The 21937-nt window shown below is 37.8% G+C and overlaps 1 protein-coding gene across 1 annotated transcript in view; it reads right to left on the bottom strand.

Annotated features, from left to right (window-relative positions):
- Positions 1-21937, bottom strand: part of LOC140756852 (probable multidrug resistance-associated protein lethal(2)03659) — a 66591-nt gene that overhangs the window by 29559 nt on the left and 15095 nt on the right. The window contains exons 2-3 of the mRNA XM_073092386.1: positions 2737-2967; positions 1026-1088 (exon numbers count right to left, since the gene is read on the bottom strand). Coding sequence (XP_072948487.1) covers positions 1026-1088; positions 2737-2816 — 143 coding nt within the window. The 5' untranslated portion in view covers positions 2817-2967. The remainder of the gene's footprint in view (positions 1-1025; positions 1089-2736; positions 2968-21937) is intronic.

The following is a 21937-nucleotide window of genomic DNA, read 5'->3' as shown; positions in this document are numbered from 1 at the left end:
TGGTTGGTGGACAAACAGCGTTACTGTCTGCCAATACGCACTTGGCCAGCGCGATTAACTAATGTCCTAATCCTCTCTTATTCTGAGGAGTCCCGTGCTCAGCAGTGGGACAAAAATGGGTCGATAATAACTGGGGACCTTTTACCATCTTTTAAAAACCATCATAGTTCAGAAAAGTTTTATTTCCTCCTTAAAACAGTAAAATATTCCGTCATACACAGTTGAACAAACTTAAACCCTTATTAGTTTTGCGCTAATCCATTGTATAAAACCAACTGAAATTGTCATATTGTGCTTAGAAAGTTAAATTTCCTGCAAAAAAAAAGGAAAAGTATGATTAAAATAATATTGTTTTAAGAGATGGTAGTAACCCCCCTGGACTCATTTTAATGGAATCCAAAACGGAATATTAAAAAGTGGATCTGACGGTTGACAAAGTTAAATTTACCCCTTAAAAAATAGGGTTCTTTCTTATCAAAGGTATTGTTAAAACAAATTTATATTAAAAAATCGTTTTCAAAAAGACACTGTGAGAAAAAATATTGATCCGCCATTTGGGGCGACCGCCAAATTTAATTTAGAATGACGTCACCATATTATATAAGTAAAGATTACTCACTCCTAACAAGAAAAAGTACCCAGTTTTGAGAATTGAAATAGTTGCGTAAAAAAGTTTTGCCACGTCTCCGTGCTAAAATGTCCCTAAAATATTTGAAATAATTATTTATTTATTATGTAAATTACGCAGTATTAGGTATTTATTCGTAAATTTTCTCTAAAAATGTTTTTATGTGTCAAGAATTCAAAAAAAGAACTTAATAATAAGCCGTTTGTGGCTACATTCAATTTGAAGGCGGCGAAGTATCTTTACTAATCTATGGACGTAACTAAGTTAATAATGCAATGTCATCCACGCCAAAATTTTACTTCAATGGCTTGGGGTTAACTCGTTTAAAATTTAGTTGCAAATTTTGACCCTTACATATGAACTAAAAAGGGCTAATTAAAAGCTTGTAGCTTCTTACCTGTACACGTCTGATATACTGAGCTGTCCTTTTCGACCCTTCGCGAAAAGGGGTAGAGTGTACCTGAAAATAAAATTGTATTTTATTTTATTATAGATAGAAGCAGCAACCGAAAATGTAATATACCTGGACACTGTCGCAAATGGATTTCTGTTAATACCCCAGATATAATTCTTTTATGTTAATCCATTACTGGAAAATATGAGGAAACCTGCATACCTGCGAAAACTTAAAAAAAAAGTTTTTAAAAGGTATGTGAAGTCTACCAATTCGCACTTGGCCAGCGCGGTGGACTATGGCCTAATCCTTCTCATTCTGAGAGGAGACCCGTGCCCAGCAGTGGGATAGTAATGGGTTGATGATGACTCATTACTCCGGAAAATTCTTTTTCATAAGAAGGGTGATCGGAAAAATCTTTTTCGTTAGAAAAGTACACTTCCCGTGTGATCCCATTTATATTTGAAGAAAAAATACCACCTCTTATGTAAAACAAGAGGAAATGAAATTTTGTAATAGTCTAAAGATAACGTCATTGGTTAAATGAAAAATAAATACATACAAATTGAGAATCTTCTCCTTTTTGAAATATCTATTTACTACTTTTTTTAACTAGGTATAACAAAATTTGGTTATACTAAAAATTTCTTTGTATTTTTTCTATTTATGGAGTGTTTGGTGCCATCCTACTAAGCATTTTAAGACTGCCTGTAGCATGACGCTCCGCTCTTCCATACTCTAACCCAGTAGTTCCCAAACTTATTTTTCTCGTGGACCACTTTCAAAATTTTATTAGTTTCGGTGGACCCCCTGCTCCTACATTTCTAGCACATTCTTAAAGTCGCCAAAAAATTAAAAATAAAAATTGTGTCGCTGCTGAGTTCTGTCCCCTTATTCCCGGATAGCGCTTTGCGAGTCTGTACACGCATTGTACGTAATATCGAATACGCAAGTTTGTACAAGTAACAGTCGCTTGCCTTATTAAAATATTATATGCTTAGTTAGATATTTAGAATAATGTAGATAGGCCCTTTTTTTTTTTTTTTTTTTTGTTGACGAGGGGGAAACCTTCAAAAGGTACCCGACGCCATGGGAGTGACGCCGGGTTATGTGGGATTTTTACCACACTAAAACCCCCCCGGTGGCCGTCCTCAGCGTTTGGTGGAGAACTCCGGGATCTCCAACGGAACACAACCGGAGTCCTCCTAACGCGATGCCCTTTTATCGGGCTCTGCCCTGGGGGGAGCAATTTACGCTCCTCTCACATCCCCTGGTGATTACAGCGATATGCGACCACACAAACCGCTGTCCTTCCCGGGCTCGCTTGCTGGACGGTTTGAGCTCCCACTCTTGCCGCCCGCAACCCCGGAAGCCCCTTTTAGTCGCCTCTTACGACAGGCAAGGGTTACCGTAGCCCTATTCTGGTCCCGGTACTACAGGGACAATGTAGATAGGCCCTACGGCATACATTAACAGGTAAACACTATTCTTACATTTTTGATCTTTACTATCAAAAGCAGATCAATTTTCGTGGACCCTCACTAACATTTTGTGGACCCCCATTTTTTGTTCACGTCTACGTAGACCCCCAATAAGTCTCCCGTGGACCCCTGGAAGTCCACCTGGACCACTTTGGGAATCAATGCTCTAACCGTTGTTAGTATGAAATGTTGAAGCCATAATCATATCGTAGGGTTATACAAAAAATACTCACCAAAAACATATTCTCGAAAATATATTCGCCTTCTCTCGAGGGTTCTGATTCCTTTCCGTGTCAAAATATCCGGGATCCATTCTTCCACTTTACACTTTGCACTTCACACTTTACACTTCACTTTGAAGCTTGATTCTATCACTTTGTGACTTATTTGGCACTGTGTAAATAAATATTTGTACACTTTCTTCAAATAATACTTTGGTTATCTCGGCGCCATTATACATTTACCTGCAACAAAGAAATTATAAATTAATTAGAGAATTTTTGCTTTAGTATAGCCTATGTTACTCCCACAATTTAGAGGAATCCAACGACACCTCATATGTTAATCCGTCAACCCGTTTGGGTTGTAGCGTGACAAAGAATGAGACATACATACATACATTGCTACATACGTACATACAAATATGTATATGAAAAACATTACCTTCCGCAATCAGATAAAAACGGGTCTTTAATATAATATTGCATTCGCTTTCACAGTATAACGATTAAAAACAAAACAAATAAATATTTCTGACTGATAATATCGCGGAATTGAGAAATATTAATATTATGTAATCAGGTTTTGATATGTAAAACATTTTAATATGTAAGGTTTTTTTTTTTTTTTTATATAATATAAGAGTAGCAGACGAGCATGCAGTCCACCTGATGGTAAGTGGCTACTGCCGCCCATGGACATCTGTAATCAACCCCAGATAGAAGACCTAAGGTCGGCCACAGATGCGCCGCTACCCTTGAGGACTAAGCTGGAACGCCTCGGAAAAGTCTGTCTCCCTTACCACACCCTTCAAACCGGAATACAGCAGCGCTTAACACTGCTGTTATTAGGTAGAAATAGGTGTGGCGGTGGTGCCGCCGGAGTCGAACCACAAAGGGTTCTACCACCTTCAAAAGGTTTATAGAAACTCGACATATAAGGTATCAGCAATTAAGAAAATAAAACTGTGTATCGTGGGTACTCATTACCATATTAAACAAAAAATAAAATAAAAAAAAAACCAACTGCTTAAAAATATACCTAACCTTTATCTCTCCCACAATTTAGACGAATCCAACGACACCTCATACGTTAATCCGTCAAGCCGTTTGGGTTGCAGGACGTGTCCAAGAGAGACATACACACATACGCTTGAAAAACATTACCATCCGTAGTCGGATAAAAAATACAAACGCCGTCACTTTGAATTACAATCTTTATTGAAACGAATTACATATTTGTATATACGTAGGTACATATTACTTTTTAATGGCAATTTCGCTCGCTGTCAGAGACTATCTATCCCACGGGAACGGTGATTTTTATCGGGATAAAAGCTACCCTATGTACTTTTCTGAATCGGTTATGTAGTTAAGGCGCGAAAGTGTAACAAACAAACACACACACATTCGCATTAATAATTAGGATTCTTGTGTGATTATAATATATCTTTATATATATATATTTCTTATGTGCGTGTGTATGTCACTGAACTCCTAAACGACTGGACTGACTTTGATGAAATTTGTTGTGTGTGTTCAAGGGGACTTGAGAATGGTTTAGATTCACAATTTAGTCCGTGGGAAAAGTTGTCCGTTTTTTTTAATTAATTTTTAATTCGTAAGTAGTTGTTGATTTTGGAAGTTTTCACATTGGATTCGACAGACTTCGCTACCATCGCAGTTTCAAATATTCTATCTATTTTTGAAACCCCTAAGTGATAAGAGTTGTTCGCCCTTAACATTTTTTTATTTATATGGCAACACAACGTTTGTCGGGTCAGCTAGTAAATATGAGTTATCTGTTTAAAGTTACAAGTTATCACAAATATAATTATGTTTAATTTGATAAAACACGAGTGACAACATTAATTATAATTACGACTAACTAATCCCACGTTTTAGCGCAAATGATAACTAATGTCATTGACCCACTTGTACATACTCGTGACGGTATTTACTTATTATATTGCACAATACATATGTGTGGAGCCCTTTGTGGTTTGACGACGATAAAAATAAATACCTAAAATTATTTTTGAATATAATTGGCTTCTTCTCTATAACGAAACACCTTGTTAAGTGGTGGTAGTTGTTTTGACATTCTGTAAAGAACCTATTTTGAATAAAAAAATTGATTTGATTTGGCTACGTGCGAGTCGAACTCGAACACGGAGGGTTCCGTACCGCTGGATGGTGATTTTTTTTTTAGTTATTATTATTATAGCAGACCGAAGTAAATGCATGGTGAAAACTGTCTTACATCTTACATGTTACGGTTTAATAGATAAAGCGAAAAACGTCAAAAAATAGTGGTTCTTGTATGAGGACCAATTCCATTTATTTTCAACTTTTTTATTTTTCATATTTGTTGTTATAGCGGCCACCATTACACATTCTTTTTAAAATTTCAAGTATCTATCTATATATTATAGTTATAGTTCAAGAGATAGAGCCCTGTGACAGACGGACAGACCGCGAAGTCTTAGTAATAGGGTTCCGTTTTTACAATTTGCGTACGGAACCCTAAAAATATACCAACTTATTCACATATCTATATATAAATAGATATAGATTGTTTTGTCCTAAATTTGGCTTAACGCCGATGACATTTCGCGTTCGTGCCATCGAAAATCCATTACCATAGCGACCTTCATGCCAATCTCCCCCAAATGCCCTTCGCCGGAATACCAATACTGCGTGACGTCAGTATGGTACCATAATTCTTGTAGATATACTTAAATAAACTAAGAATTGCTTGCATTTCGGTATGAAGGTGTAGCTGACGAGCATGCAGTCCACCTGATTGTAAGTGGCTGCCGTCCATGGACGTCTGTAATCAAGCCAGATAGGATAAAATATTCCTACCTGAGGCCGGCCACAGATGCGCCGCTACCCTCTGGGAACTAAGCTGGAACGCCTCGGCAAATAATGTGTCCCTTACCACACTTCAAACCAGAACACAACAGCGCTTAACAATGCTGTTATGAGGCAGAAATAGGTGTTGCGGTGGTGCCGCCGGACTCGAACCATAGAGGATTCTATCACCTTTCTTCCTTGTAGATATATTTAAATAAACTTTACATTATTTAGGTATATACAGAGTGAATTTTTCAAATGACTCTTAAGGGCCAAATCCAAATATAAGGATTAGCGAAAAATGCTGGAGAAAAATGGAGATGCGAAGACTATGTACCTTGAAGTTCGACAAGAAGCCGATTCGATTCGATTGGTACTACAGAAACATGTCATAAAGTCTATCGGGTTAACCAATTTAAAATTTAACAGCAAGATAACCTACTGAACAAGGCATTAAATAAAATCTTTCAAAAACGTCGCCATTATAAACAAGTTCTTATTGTTCTAATGTAGGCGACCGATAACTATTTTCAAGTGCTACATAAGTACCGAACAATGACTCTATGGCTTTGGAACCATGTGGAAACTAGAAGTACTAGATCTAGACTACTGACTGATATACAGAATACCTATCATTTTAAATAAACAACTTTGTTATAACAAGTTACATGTTCTTTGTCTTGTAAGCAACATCAAATATTACCCGACCCGCGTGGCGGAGCGGTCACCATGACGGTCTGACGCGCAGAGGGTCCCGGGTTCGATCCCCGGCCAGACAGATTTCTAAATGATGAATTTAGATTTCTGTTTCTGGGTCTGGGTGTTTGTGTATTTGTCTCTGTGTGTGTCCATAGCACCCACGATACAGGGAATCCTAGTGTGGGGCTGTGAGTGTAGAAAGCGTTTTTTATTATTTTACTATATTACAGTGGACTTTTTATATAACTTTTTGTATAAACTATACATTTGTATAGTGTATACATAACGATATGGCAGACATGCGACCTGGTGGAAAGCAGCAGGCCCGGATCTAATGGGGTGGTCAAGCCGGGGCCTTGGCCCGGGCGGCAAATCCAGAGGGTGACCAAATTCTTTACAAACGAATGGACAACTCATAATATACTAAACTTTGACCTGGGGTGGTTACTACCATCTCTTAAAACAATATTATTTTAATCATACTTTTACTTTTTTGCACGAAATTACACTTTTTATGCAAAATATGAAATTTTCAGTTGGTTTTATACAATGAATAAGCGAAAAATTAATAAGGGTTTAAGTTTGTCCAACTGTGTAAGACGGAATATTTTACTGTTTTAAGGAGGAAATAAAACTTTCCTAAACTATGATGGTTTTTAAAAGATGGTGGTAGGCCCCCTGCACTACGCACGAACATTATTATTCGCGAGGTGCGTAGGTCATAGTTGGGTAAAAATAAATATAAATGGTCGGGGCTGCATTTTTCAGTTTTTGCCCCGCCTAAATAGAATTGATCATATAGCAGTGATAGCCTAGTGGTTAAGAAACTCGGCCTCTCGATCGAGGGATCCGAGGATCAAATCCCAGGCACGCATCTCTGATTTTACAAAGTTATGTGCGTATTAGAAAGTAATTATCACTTGGTAAACGGTGAAGGAAAACATCATGAGGAAAGGTTTCCTCATCATGTTTTCCTTCACGTATGTAGGTTACATACCTGAGAGATTTATAAAAAAAATCTCAAAGGTATGTGAAGTCTACCAATACGCACTTGGCCGGTGGACTATGACCTTATCCTTCTCATTCTGAGAGGAGACCCTTGCCCAGCAGTGGGACAGTAATGGGTTGTTGATGATGATGAAATTATAACGGTTTAAAAAAACAGTAGAGGTCTGAAATTCGATTTCTCACTCAGGGCTACGAAGTTTGACAGATATGAGCCTTTGATTCTCAAAAATTATGTGCGTATTAATTCATTATTATTACTTCAACGGGGAAGGGAAACATCGCAAGGCTACAGGGTCAGACTTTTATAAAAAAAGAATAGCCTTTAAAGCAATGTTTTTAAACTTTTTCGTGCCATGAACTTTTTACGAACATGATTTTGCAAAACCTTACTTTCCGCTGTTTCCAATCGCTGCAACAGCCTAATATTTTTTAATCTTTTTGAACTTTCTATTTCTCTTTTTCTTTTTAACCGAGGCTTCGTGACCCCCTCATAGAAGCTTGTCCCCCAGTGTGGCAAACCTTTTAATAAATTAAAACAGAAACTACACTTTGAGAAACACTGCTTTAAACTTTAAAGTAACATACCAGAGTCCCAGATAATCTTACGTAATTTTAGGAATAATTGAAATCCCTGCTCGACCGGGAATCGAACCTTACAACTAATAACAATCACTAATAGTATATAGGAACGAATCAAATTAGCCTTCAATAAATTAAGAATACAACCTTCAAATAAATTGCCGAAATCGTCTAGTCATGGCACAAATGGAAAGTTACTAAACAATCTAAATTGATTTTAATTCATTTTAATTGACAAGAGAGCCCTATTACAGTATGGTTGACCTACGAGTTGTGTGGTATCGTTAGATTATAAAGGAGATGGATAGTAGATTATATTGTATAGGAGAATACTAATTGTCTGCCACGACACGTGTCTGACACGGTCTATGTCTGGAGACTTTAAAACCTCATCATCATCATCATCATCATCATCATCATCATCATCATCATCATCAACACACACACACTACACATCTCTGTGCTGTACTACATTACTGTGCTGGACACAGGTGTCCTTTCAGAATAACAAGGATTAGGCCATAGTCCACCGCGCTGGCCAAGTGCGTATAGGTAAACTTCACATACCTTTGAGGTTTTTTTAAGATTTCTCAGGTGAGCCGTTTTCCTCACATGTGCCTAGGATTTGAACCTCGGACCCCTCGATCAAGACGCTAACTTTCAACCCTGTGCTATCACTGTTTTTTTTTTTTAATTGAGCATTTTTCGCTTTATCTATTGAGCCGTAATAGGTAGACAAGTAAAATTTTCGCGAAATATTTACTTCTATGGGTGCTTTGATAAAACTACTAAAAAAATAAAAATAATGAAAATGGGGCAGTACGGAACCCTCCATGTGCCAATTCGACTAGCACTTGGCCAATTATTTTACAAAGAATATCTATAACTATTGCCGCGCCGCCGCTATAACAACAAACACCTCCTCCTTCTGAGATATTCCCGGCTATGACATGGCTCTTCAAAAAAGGTGCAGAGAGAGCTCTCCTTCAAAGCCGGCGATGCATTGGCGACTCCTCTGGTGTTACAAATGTTCATAGGCGACGTTGACTACTTTCCATCAGGTAGCACGTCTGCTTTATCGATAGGCTCAAATATATAAAAAAATACTTTAAATGAAAGGATAAAAATACATAGGCGTTCCCTTGTGTTACAATTACAAGGAAACTGTATTTTTGGGAAGGGTTTTTTTCACTTTGGGGGAGACCCTTAAAAGGGTTGACGATCAATGACGAAAGTGTTCAAGGGCCAGGGCAAATACAACCGCGATACTTCACTAACCTATATGAAAAGTGATAGTAATACAAAATTCATCATCATCATCATCATCATCAACCCATCACTGTCCACTGCTGGGCACGGGTCTCCTCTCAGAATGAGAAGGATTAGGCCATAGTCCACCGCGCTGGCCAAGTGCGTATTGGTAGACTTCACATACCTTTGAGTTTTTTATTTATAAATCTCTTAGGTATTTAGGTTTCCTCACGATGTTTTCCTTCACCGTTTTAGCAAGTGATAATTAATTTCTAATACGCACATAATTTCAGAAAAATCAGAGGTGCGTGTCTGGGATTTGAACCTCGGACCATTCGATCGAAAGACAGAGTTTCTTAACCACTGCTATACATATAATACAAAATTGCACAATGTTAATCATACAATTGAATTGTTTGCATTTTAAAGTAAATAGTAGCTGTTTGTGAGATAAAATGAAGGTGTCTCTTGCAATCAGTGTAAATCTCTGTTTAAATAATGCTTACAACAAATAGTTGATAACTGTTCTAGGTAAAAACAGTTAAAAATAGCTCTTTTTTGTTTTGTTTTTTATAATATAGGAGCAGACGAGTATGCACTCCACCTGATGGTAAGTGGCTACTGCTGCCCATGGACATCGGTAATCAACCCCAGATAGAATAACATATTCCTAGCTGAAGTCGGCCACAGATGCGCCGCTACCCCTGAGGACTAAGCTGGAATGCATCTGAAAAGTATGTCTCCCTTACCACACCCTTCAAATCAGAACACAGCAGCGCTTACCACTGTTGTTGTTAGGCAGAAATAGGCGTGGCAGTGGTGCTGAGAGTCGAACCATTAAGGGTTCTACCACCTGTTAACGAGGGGGAAACTATCAAAAGGTACCCGGTATCGTGGAAGCGATACAGGGTTATGTGGGATTCTTACCGCATTAAAAACCCCATGGTGCCGTCCTCGGCGCAGCGTAAAAGGCATGCAGGGGATACCGTAGCCTTATTCTGCTCCCGGAACTACAAGGACAAGCTAAAAGCAGCCCTGGGGAAGAATAACCTGATAGATCTCAGGTTCGGATCCTAGGCATTCTATCTTCGGACTTCCAGACGCACGGCAGGCTACCACCCCTATCAAGTCGACCTTCCTTTGGTTCGTACGAAGCGTTTTGCCTCTTTTCTAATACAAACCGCCAAGGAGTGGAATGCCCTGCCGGCTTCTGTGTTTCCCGACAAATATAATCTAGGAGTCTTCAAGTCAAGAGTGAATAGGCTACTTCTAGGCAAGCGTGGCACATCTTAGGCCTCATCGAACCTTACCATCAGGCGAGATCGAGGCCAAGCGCATGCCTATCAAAAAAAAAAAAAAAAAAAGGCTCCTCTAATTTCTTACGCGATTTTGAAAGTTATGTTTTCCAAGCATATGTAAGTATGTTAGTATTTATCATGTTGCCTATCAGTCAACGTAGACTAAAAATTGTTGTTATAACGACACATACATTGGTGCAACAAAGAATTGTTATCCACCGCTGCTACCGTCAAAGTTACTGTTATAATATTTAGCTTAAACGCAAACTTTAATCGGGCCTTCGATGCAACCTAACAAGAGCGACGCGTATATACTATATATATATGTCGCAGGCAGTTGAGAATATAATTCGATATTAAGTGGGTTTCTGTTCAAAACATTGTATTTAGATTATAGTTTTTAAATAAAGAACACTGTATTAACTTTACGATAATTTCTGAACGAATATTTGATTTAATCTTAATAATTCAAATTTGGAACTGTATCGAGTAAACACTTGACGAACGCCATTGAACAGAGCTGTTTGGCGGGAATTAGGGCGTGGTCTACCCCTATATAAGAGCTCATCCTGGAAGGTGCAGGCAGTCTATCTTCGGATAAGACTCATGAAAGAGCTCTGCTCCCAACAGAACTGTTGGTTTACCTGGTACAGTCAAGCACTGTATATTGCATAAGCGGAATCGCTAGCGCGATACCCTATGCTTTAGCTGTATTGCCTGAACAAGGCGATACGCTATTTGGGTGGACGTGTGGCCACTATACGAACACATAGAGCTGAGGCTCTGTTCGTCTCCATTCGGGTGGTTGTGTAACCACTATACGAACACATAGAGCTGAGGCTCTGTTCGTCTCCATTCGGGTGGTTGTGTAACCACTATACGAACATAGAGCTAAGGCTCTGTTCGTCACTATTCGGGTGGCTGTGAGGCCACTATACGAACATAGAGCTAAGACTCTGTTCGTCACTATTCGGGTGGCTGTGAGGCCACTATACGAACATAGAGCTGAGGCTCTGTTCGTCTCTATTCGGGTGGCTGTGAGGCCACTATACGAACATAGAGCTAAGACTCTGTTCGTCACTATTCGGGTGGTTGTGTTGCCACTATACGAACGTAGAACTAAGGTTCTGTTCGTCATTATTCAGGTGGTAGTGTTGCCATTATATTAACGTAGAATTAAGATTCTGTTCGTTACTATTTTAACTTTGTTTCACTATTTGTACACCTGTTATTATATTGAGTGTTGTCCTATCCTGTAAGATTAGTGTGTAAATAAACCTTTTGATTATTATTTATGGCTATTTAAACCCTGCAATATGGGAATTCCTAATCCTGACATACCTTCCTTGGCTCCAGATCCTACATCAGAAGTGGGATCGGGACAAGCGCAGGTGTTGCAGGCTAAGGATCCATGGCTTGCAATGTTAGAACTTCAAAGCCGTAACATGGCTCAATTAATCGAGGCTATTAAAACGCCTACTACCCCTGCGCCTATGATACGCTTGCCCGAATTTAATCCTGATTTACCTGATTCTAATGCTCTAGCTTGGAGTAATACCGTCGATGTATGTCTGACCGAGAAACCGCTTCAGGGTGGACCCCTTATTATTGCTTTAAGTAAAGCCCTAAAGGGCAGTGCTGCCACATGGCTTTCCCAAGTATCGTACGCAGGTATGACCTGGTTAGACTTTAAGAGTCTTTTTATTTCTCGTTTTGAGGTAACCGAAACTGTAGCCGCTACTCTTATTAACCTCCAAAATGGCCAACCAAAAGATAATGAGTCTATAGCTGCGTATGCTGGTCGTTTAGTTTCCACACTTACTTCTAAATGGAATAACCTGAGTATAGAGCAAATCGCCGTTTCTACTGTATTAGCACATGTTTCCAAGTTTGATTCCCGTGCTCACCGTTTGGCATTTACTAGCCAAATAACTGATAGGCATAAACTTCAACAAGAGTTAAGTGTTTTATCATTTAGGAAGGCTGAGAAATCCAACCAGTATTCTTCGAGCTCTCCTTACACATCGATGCCAAAGAAGGTCATCTGCTTCCACTGTAGGGAGTCGGGGCATGTAGCTCTGCGTTGCCCAAATTCATCCGAGAGGCAGCCGGATGGTACGAACAAGGCTGATGGGAGCCAATCATCAAGTAGTCAACCAACAGTTAAACGAGTAGAAGCTTGTAAAGTACAACCTGTCACGGGTTTATTTAAGTAATTTGGTGAGACACTTTCATTTTGTTATAATTCTGGAGCTGAATGTTCTCTTATTAGTGAGTCTTTTTCTAATAAATTATCTGGCAAATTTATTTTAAACATGAAAATGTTAAATTAATTTATTTTATTTAATTTACAATTTTAATTTTTATTTAATTGTTAAACTCTTTAAATAGTAATAAATTATGCTCATGACCGTGTAAGAAAAATGCCTGAATGTCCAGTTAGTGTTAATGAGGACGTCAATTATGACGGTAATGATGATAATTGTTCTTTCACTGGATATATTATAGCTACAATTTACAAGATGTCTATCTTGACTCTTGTTCTGGTTGTCTATCTTGACTTGACGCCCATGGGGGTTGTCTATCTTGACTTGACGCCAATGAGGGTTGTCTATCTTGACTTGACGCCAATGCAGGTTGTCTATCTTGACTTGACGCCCATGAGGGGTTGTCTATCTGGACTTGACGCCAATGCGGGTTGTCTATCTTGATTTGACGCCAACGACGGTTAGCTATCTGATATGTCTGTAACAGCTTTAATTATAATAACTATTGTTTTTAGAATGATTTATGATGGATTCAGGACTTTTTCTAAAGAAAGTTAATTATTTTTATTTATTGGTCAGAAAGGCCGATCGGTATTTACCTGAATATGTTTTAGACCCACACGAGGACGTGTAAATCGTCAGTTCTGGCCGTGTCGCAGGCAGTTGAGAATATAATTCGATATTAAGTGGGTTTCTGTTCAAAACATTGTATTTAGATTATAGTTTTTAAATAAAGAACACTGTATTAACTTTACGATAATTTCTGAACGAATATTTGATTTAATCTTAATAATTCAAATTTGGAACTGTATCGAGTAAACACTTGACGAACGCCATTGAACAGAGCTGTTTGGCGGGAATTAGGGCGTGGTCTACCCCTATATAAGAGCTCATCCTGGAAGGTGCAGGCAGTCTATCTTCGGATAAGACTCATGAAAGAGCTCTGCTCCCAACAGAACTGTTGGTTTACCTGGTACAGTCAAGCACTGTATATTGCATAAGCGGAATCGCTAGCGCGATACCCTATGCTTTAGCTGTATTGCCTGAACAAGGCGATACGCTATTTGGGTGGACGTGTGGCCACTATACGAACACATAGAGCTGAGGCTCTGTTCGTCTCCATTCGGGTGGTTGTGTAACCACTATACGAACACATAGAGCTGAGGCTCTGTTCGTCTCCATTCGGGTGGTTGTGTAACCACTATACGAACATAGAGCTAAGGCTCTGTTCGTCACTATTCGGGTGGCTGTGAGGCCACTATACGAACATAGAGCTAAGACTCTGTTCGTCACTATTCGGGTGGCTGTGAGGCCACTATACGAACATAGAGCTGAGGCTCTGTTCGTCTCTATTCGGGTGGCTGTGAGGCCACTATACGAACATAGAGCTAAGACTCTGTTCGTCACTATTCGGGTGGTTGTGTTGCCACTATACGAACGTAGAACTAAGGTTCTGTTCGTCATTATTCAGGTGGTAGTGTTGCCATTATATTAACGTAGAATTAAGATTCTGTTCGTTACTATTTTAACTTTGTTTCACTATTTGTACACCTGTTATTATATTGAGTGTTGTCCTATCCTGTAAGATTAGTGTGTAAATAAACCTTTTGATTATTATTTATGGCTATTTAAACCCTGCAATATGGGAATTCCTAATCCTGACATACCTTCCTTGGCTCCAGATCCTACATATATTTTATGTATATTTGTTACAGCCAAAGTAATAAATACATGACATCTACCCCTTTTGTATAATAGCTATTTGATCACTTTGTCTGTAAGTAACTTGTAAGTAACATATGTTGTATACAATATTTATTAGCGTGTTTATACAACAAAATTGTATAACACCGCTATCTATACTGCCTCAGAAACCGGGCATTAGTAATGTATGTTTTTAGTTTAACTCATAGATTAGTAAAGATACTTCGCCGCCTTGAAATTGAATGAAGCCGCAAATGGCTTATTACAGTAAGGTCTTTTTTTTAATTCTTGACAAATAAAAACATTTTTAGAGAAAATTTGCGAGTAAATAACTAATACTGCGTAATTTTCATGATAATTAAATAATTTATAATAATAATTTCAAATATTTTAGGGACATTTTAGCACGGAGACGTGGTAAAAATTTTTTACGCAACTGTTTCAATTCTCAAAACTGGGTACATTTTCTTGTTAGGAGTGAGTAATAGCGGTGGTCGTTGAATCAACGAACTAGTTTATTCACTTTCAACGAATCAACGTTAATCCAATAGAAATTAACTAGTTAAATACGTCAACGACGTTGAACGGAACGTTTCGTTATTTTCAACGTAAATTGTATTTACTGAGTAATCTTTACTAATCTATGGTTTAACTCTAGAATACTCTAGATTTTAATATAAATTTAGTCATTTTCTCTGATTTATAATAAGCGTGTTCGCACGACAAAATCGCACAACACCACTCCCAAAAATACCAGGATTCGAACCCACGACCTATTTTAGGCACGTGTTTTCCTTCAACTTTCCTCAGACAACCGTACCGTCTTATACAAGCTACAACGTACACTCGTTAGCGTGATTCAGAAGTCATACAGCGACATCTATTGTTGATCGTATTATTGTAAAACGGAACAATTTCACCAGTTTCAGTATTCTCACAACAGATGGCGTTGTATGTACGATACTAACTTTGGTCAACTTTTGAACATGGAATACTTCGATTGATTATTTAAATATTTCACCGACGATGGAATACATTTATAATAATTTACGTAAATGTAAGAAGTTTATTTGAAAATCGGTTTCTGTATTCAATTATACTTTTGTATCTTTGTTTATAGGGTCTAAAATAAATTATTATTATTATTTTTATTTAATTAATTTCAAGTTGAATTTATCAAAGTTGCTTATAAAGGGACCGTATTTAAAATTAGTATTGAGTATTACTATAAAAAAGACGTAAGAAACTCCATACGTGTCATAGATTAGTAAAGATTACTCACTCCTAACAAGAAAATGTACCCAGTTTTGAGAATTGAAATAGTTGCGTAAAAAAGTTTTGCCACGTCTCCATACTAAAATGTCCCTAAAATATATGAAATATTTTTTTATTTATTATGTAAATTACGCAGTATTAGTTATTTATTCGTAAATTTTCGCTAAAAATGTTTTTATTTGTCAAGAATTAAAAAAAAAGAACTTACTAATAAGCCGTTCGTGGCTTCATTCCATTTCAAGGCGGCGAAGTATCTTTACTAATCTATGATACGTGTACAGTGTACATATTATTTAATAATTAGTGTTGATGACGTTACGTATTATTCTACAAACAAAGTAGTCATTGTTAGTTCAATTGTGAGATTAAATAGAGTTTTCTATTACAAATTTAACGACTCTACATTGTAATATATAGTCACAAAGATTTAATTATCCTTTGTAGTTACATCTGATATTTTATTACACCTACCTATTTATACGTATATAGACCGCGCCAAACTGCTAGTCCGCTCCGAAGTTGTTGCGAGCAGGTGTTATCATACAATTTGCTATGGTGAAGCGATTCATTTCTATATTCAGAGCGGACTAGCAGTTTTACGCGGACTATACCTACCTATTTATCTATTTATTGTACTTATTGTCATAGATTGTACAAACTACTAACTAATATAAGCAGTTTTTATAGTGTCAGAGTGAATCACTTATAATTTTGTTATTCAGAATTGGCATAAATTGGCCATTTTCCTTATTTATAGTAAAGCAACTATATATTATTATATTTTTGACTATAAACCGATTCTATTCTACACATATAATCATACCTTAACTTACATTTTTAGGGTTCCGTACCCAATGGGTAAAAACGGAACCCTATTATAAATACTCCGCTGTCTGTCTGTCTGTCACAGGGCTCTATCTCTTAACCCGTAATAGATAGATACTTGAAATTTTTACAGAGTACTAGCTGATCCGGCAAACGTTGTGTTGCCATTTAAATAAAAAATGTTAAGGGTGAACAACCCTTATCTCTTAGGGGTATGAAAAATAAATAGTAGCCGATTCTCAGACCTACTGAATATACATATAAAATTTGGTGAAAATCGGTAAAGCCGTTTCGGAGGAGTACGGTAACTAACATTGTGACACGAGAATTTTATATATAAGATATATAACGGTGGCCGCTAACAACAAAGACTAAAAAAAATACAGTCGAATTAAGAAACTCCCTTTTTTATGAAGTCGGTTTTTAAAAAAGATGAATACAAAACTGGTCCCCATGGAAAAAAAACACTGATTTTCGGCTTTTTTCGCTGATTATATTGAACCGTTACAGATAGACAGTTCAAATTTTCAAAATCCATTTACTTCTATTGGCACTATGATAGCAAATATTAAAAATCTTGGTACGGATACGGAACCATATGCGAGTTCGACACCCACTTGACAACAACAACTACTGTGACGTTTCACAACGTTCCACTTATCATTCGAAACGACAACCATCTTACATACGTCACTTCTAAAAGAACGGTCATTAAGCCCGTACAGTGGAATTGAGATGTTATAATGCGATGCCACATATAACTACTTAGTTTGAATGCTAATTGCTGTTTCTTTCAAGTATGAAGGTCGTAGTCACACTTAGTTATGGTGACCGCACATTGGCTACGCGTCGGTCAGTGGTTCTCAAAGTGGGCGGTAACTCCTCTTGTAAATCAGAGCCATGACGCAGGTTACCTGCATGTGGCTACTGCCGCCCATGGACATCTGTAATCAACCCCAGATAGGATTAGATATTCCTACCCGAGGTCGACCAGAGATGCGCCGCTACCCCTGAGGACTAAGCTGGAACGCCTCGGAAAAGTCTGTCTCCCTTACCACACCCTTCAAACCGGAACACAGCAGCGCCTAACACTGCTGTTATTAGATAGAAATAGGTGTGGCGGTGGTGCCGCCGGAGTCGAACCTCAAAGGGTTCTAGCACCTTCAAAACACATGCTGAGTTTGTCCCTTTTCGGGGTCGTTGCGACACATATTATTGTAATAATTGATTGTACATTTTATTGTCCTTTTGTTGTTTTTTTTTATTTTTTTTCTTTTGTTTTATGTTATTTTTATTTTTTGTGTCTCTCTATTATAGTATTTCATTTGTGTTGCAATTATCCGAATAAATGTTTCTTTCTTTTTTTCTTTCTTTCTTTCTAAATGCTACAGGTCTGCAGGGGTACGGTGAAGGGTAATCTACTTAATGGTTCGTCTTGAAATGTTGTACACGTGTTGTAAGGTGTTCAGAAAAGGACATAGAGAACTTTTATCCCGGTAAAAGTACCAATCCCTAGGAAGAAAAAACCTTTGACTACACGCGAAGCGCGGATAAAAACTGTTCGGAAATAAGTCAGAGAACTGGCGCAAGCGATCTTTTCGCTTAAGGTACTGTGCTTAGTAAGTTAAGGAAAAATATGTTATTAAAAGGGTTATCTATACTAATATTATAAAGAGGAAAACTTTGTTTGTTTGTTTGATTGTAATGAATAGGCTCAAAAACTACTGGACCGATTTTAAAAATTCTTTCACCATTCGTAAGCTACATTATCCACGAGTAACATAGGCTATATTTTATATGAAATATATTTGATAAATAGATTTTGAGGTGGTACAAAGTTTGCCGGGTCAGCTAGTAATAAATAAGCTGCTGATTTTATTAATTGTTTCGTATTTTCGCTCGGGTGCTCGACTTGTCGTTTAAGCGATTGACTTACTTTTGCTCATTTTTCTTTTGAGTTTTGTCGTACGACTCAAAAGACACTTTTTGATTTTATTTTAAAAATCTGACCTTGAGCGATATGGTTGGTCATCTATGCGCCTGTATACGTCGTCAGCCCATTGTTGTCCCACTGCTGGGCACGGGTCTTCCTCTCAGAGTGAGAGGTATTTAGCCCATAGTCCATCGCGCCGGTCAAGTTCAAATTGGCAAACATCACACACCTTTCAGAACTTATTTTAGGGCGTTAGCTTGTGGCGACCTCCCACTACTCGTCAAGAGATGGCGCTGCTGAATCACGCTATCGAAGTTTTCTAAATATTTTGCATATATGCAAGTTCCGAAATGAGACTGTCGGAGCACGGCCGCTCCCCGGGCATGATCCCTAGCCCGGCGGGAGATACCCTTTACCAAAAGCTTATCTTCCGATGTTTCCTGCACCTTTATATCAAGTGAAAAAAATCTAAACATAACTTAAAAAATCGGATGTGACTGGAACCCCTAAATCGCATCGTCACTCAAGCAATATTAGTCAATGTGCGGTCACCCTAAGAAACAATCTCTTACACACTACATATACATACACAAATGAATATGTAGAAATATGTTTGTGATTTTAAAATAAATATATCATTAGTTAGTTTTTGTTTGATACAAAAACGTTGTTCAACTTTTTGTCTGCCTGTCTGTTTATAACTACATTACCTGCGTGTTTTAGGTATAATAAGCTTAATTTGAAAACTTTTCAAGATAAGTGACTAATACCATGTATTGGATATTTTCCAAAAAATAGCACCAATACTAAGCAGGGGGTTAGGATTTAGGGGCCAGGACCCCCTCAAATAAAACAGGTCTTCATTTTGTTTTCATCGGACTAATTAAAAAAAAAACAATATGTCCCTTTTTTGGAACAAAAAACCCAACCTATACCTATGCCCATGTATCTATCTGACAAAAAATTGGTTATTAGATACTATTATAGTCCGCACCAAACTGCTAGTCCGCTCTGAAGTTGTTGCGAGCAGGTGTAGTCATACAATTTGCTATGACGACGCGATTCATTTCTATATTCAGAGCGGACTAGCAGTTTTACGCGGAGTATATTAGTTGAATCAAGTTAAAATAAATAAAAGAATTAAAAAAGTAAAACCTACATTTTTTTCTTAAAAAAAGAGTAAAGGTCGAACATATTTAAACTTTTTTATCTCTTATATGGTTGATAGTATGTGATAATATTATGAAACTGGTATTTTATCAAATTGTATAAAATAAATACAGATAACTTTATGCGCATCATTTTACACACATCGATTGAAAATAAAAATAGATTTGTGGTCAGTTATACGTAAAGGCTAAATGAGAATGCCTCGTGTTCCGTACATCAGCCCACCGTCCCACTGCTGGGCACGGGTCTCCTCTCAGAATGAGAAGGATAAGGCCATAGTCCACCGCGCTGGCCAAGTGCGTAGTGGTAGACTTCACATACCTTTGAAAACTTTTTTTTAAGATTTCTCAGTATGTAGATATTCTCGCGATGTTTTCCGTCACCGTTTAAGCAAGTGATAATTAATTTCAGATACGCACATAATTTTGAAAAATCGAGGCGCCTAGGTTTTGAACCTCGGACTTGGACTAATCATCGCAGATTCTAAATTAGTGAAGCTAGAACAATAAACTTGGGTGTAATAATGGGTGGTAGGGTGGGTAACAATAGATTCACTTTATGACGCAGGTACCCATTAAAAACGGCTATTCTTTTCACATACATAGTCGGGGGTAACAATTACTTTAATAAATATAGTTCAAAAAACTAAAAACACGCTTTTATGATAAAATCAACTAAAAAGTAGAAAAGTATTCTATTTCATTCTTTCATACATGCAGGGTTAAAATAAGGATGTATGTTGATCTCTTTCTACTGAAAAACGGAGTTACTCACTGACAAACATACAAGTGAAGCTAATATAAATTCGAAAGGTGGTAGAACCCTTTGTGGTTCGACTCCGGCGGCACCACCGCCACACCTATTTCTGCCTAATAACAGCAGTGTTAAGCGCTGCTGTGTTCCGTTTTGAAGGGTGTGGTAAGGGAGACATACTTTTTCTATCTAATCCTATCTGGGGTTGATTGCAGATGTCCATGGGCGGCAGTGGCCACTTACCATCAGGTGGACTGCATGCTCGTCTGCTACTCCTATATTATAAAAAAAAGCGTGTAAAAATTAAGTATCATCGAATAACTGCGCAACTCCACGGTTCTCTCATTCGCCCACGGAACGCTAATGATAAAAAAACGCAACTCACGACATGATAACACCAGACTTAGCGTAGATCAATCTTTTTGACATCTGCTTTACCATAAATACCGGTAATACTGGTATTGTCGGTACAACTATCAGCATCATCGTTTAGGCTGTTTACACACACGGAGTGTGTGAGACGCGGTTGAAACGTCAAAAAAATTAAGACGGTTTCACAGTTGACATTTTTTTCTTATATAATATAGAATTAGCAGACGAGCATGCAGTCCATGATGGTAAATGGCTACTGCCGCCTATGGACATCTATAATCAACCCCAGATGTGGTATCTGGTCTAATATTCCCAAGGGAACTTCTGGATAAAAAGTATATAAAAACACTCTTATATACAAATGCAACATCATGTAAAATTTTCGAGTCAATCCATTGATTACTTTTCGAGTTTTGCGAACACATTTTCGCATCGATTTTTAACACGCTTTTATTATTAGCTTCTCCTATATGTATGTATGTATGTTTGTGAGTTTGTTGGTTTGTGTAACTCTCCTTTGGACTAAGAGCTAGTGGCATATTACTGTTTGCGTATGATTTTCCGGGTTTGTGTCAATATAATCTTGTAATATGGATTTTCCAATAGTGGTACCTATAACATTTTTTGCGGTCAAATTATTGAAAATTCGGATTTATTAACGAGATGATTTTTCGCGTCTTAACAATGGTTAGGTTTAAAAACGGAAAACCACGCTAAAATCGCACAAAGAAAATCACTCATCCTGATTCCTATCGACCCTAATGAGGTGATTGGGATAAAAGTATTCAAATCGTGTATTGTCATCGGTTCTTCATAAGTATTCAATTTTTTTTTAATTAATCGGCCCGTTCAAAGTGGGTAAAAATCGAGCTCAAAGATTCCGTTACATACATAGTACAGACATACAGGTCAAGCTAATAAAAGCGTGGTTAAAAACATTTTCCAACGTATCTCCGAGTTAAAGACAAACTATAATGTTTTTAAACGGGAGACCGTGCGTTTTCTTCCCCGTGTAAATGTTCAACAATACGCCGAACCGCACAATAACATACATCGACACTGTTAGTAAACGCTGCGTTTTATTAAACATTCGATCAGTTTACAATTACTGTTATCTTTCGTGTTAACCATGGGTTTAAACTTTTGTCCCTGTAGTCTCGGGTCTAGAGTAGGGCTACGGTATCCCCTGCCTGTCGTATGAGGCGACTAAAAGGGGGCTTCTG

The sequence above is a fragment of the Epargyreus clarus genome, unplaced genomic scaffold (genome assembly GCF_041222505.1).
Source record: "Epargyreus clarus isolate Ecla_fem2 unplaced genomic scaffold, WU_Ecla_fem_2.2 ptg000036l, whole genome shotgun sequence".
NCBI classification, from domain to species: Eukaryota; Metazoa; Arthropoda; class Insecta; order Lepidoptera; family Hesperiidae; genus Epargyreus; species Epargyreus clarus.
The sequence above is the reverse complement of the archived record's forward strand: the minus strand, read 5'-3'. Positions and strand labels throughout refer to the sequence as shown.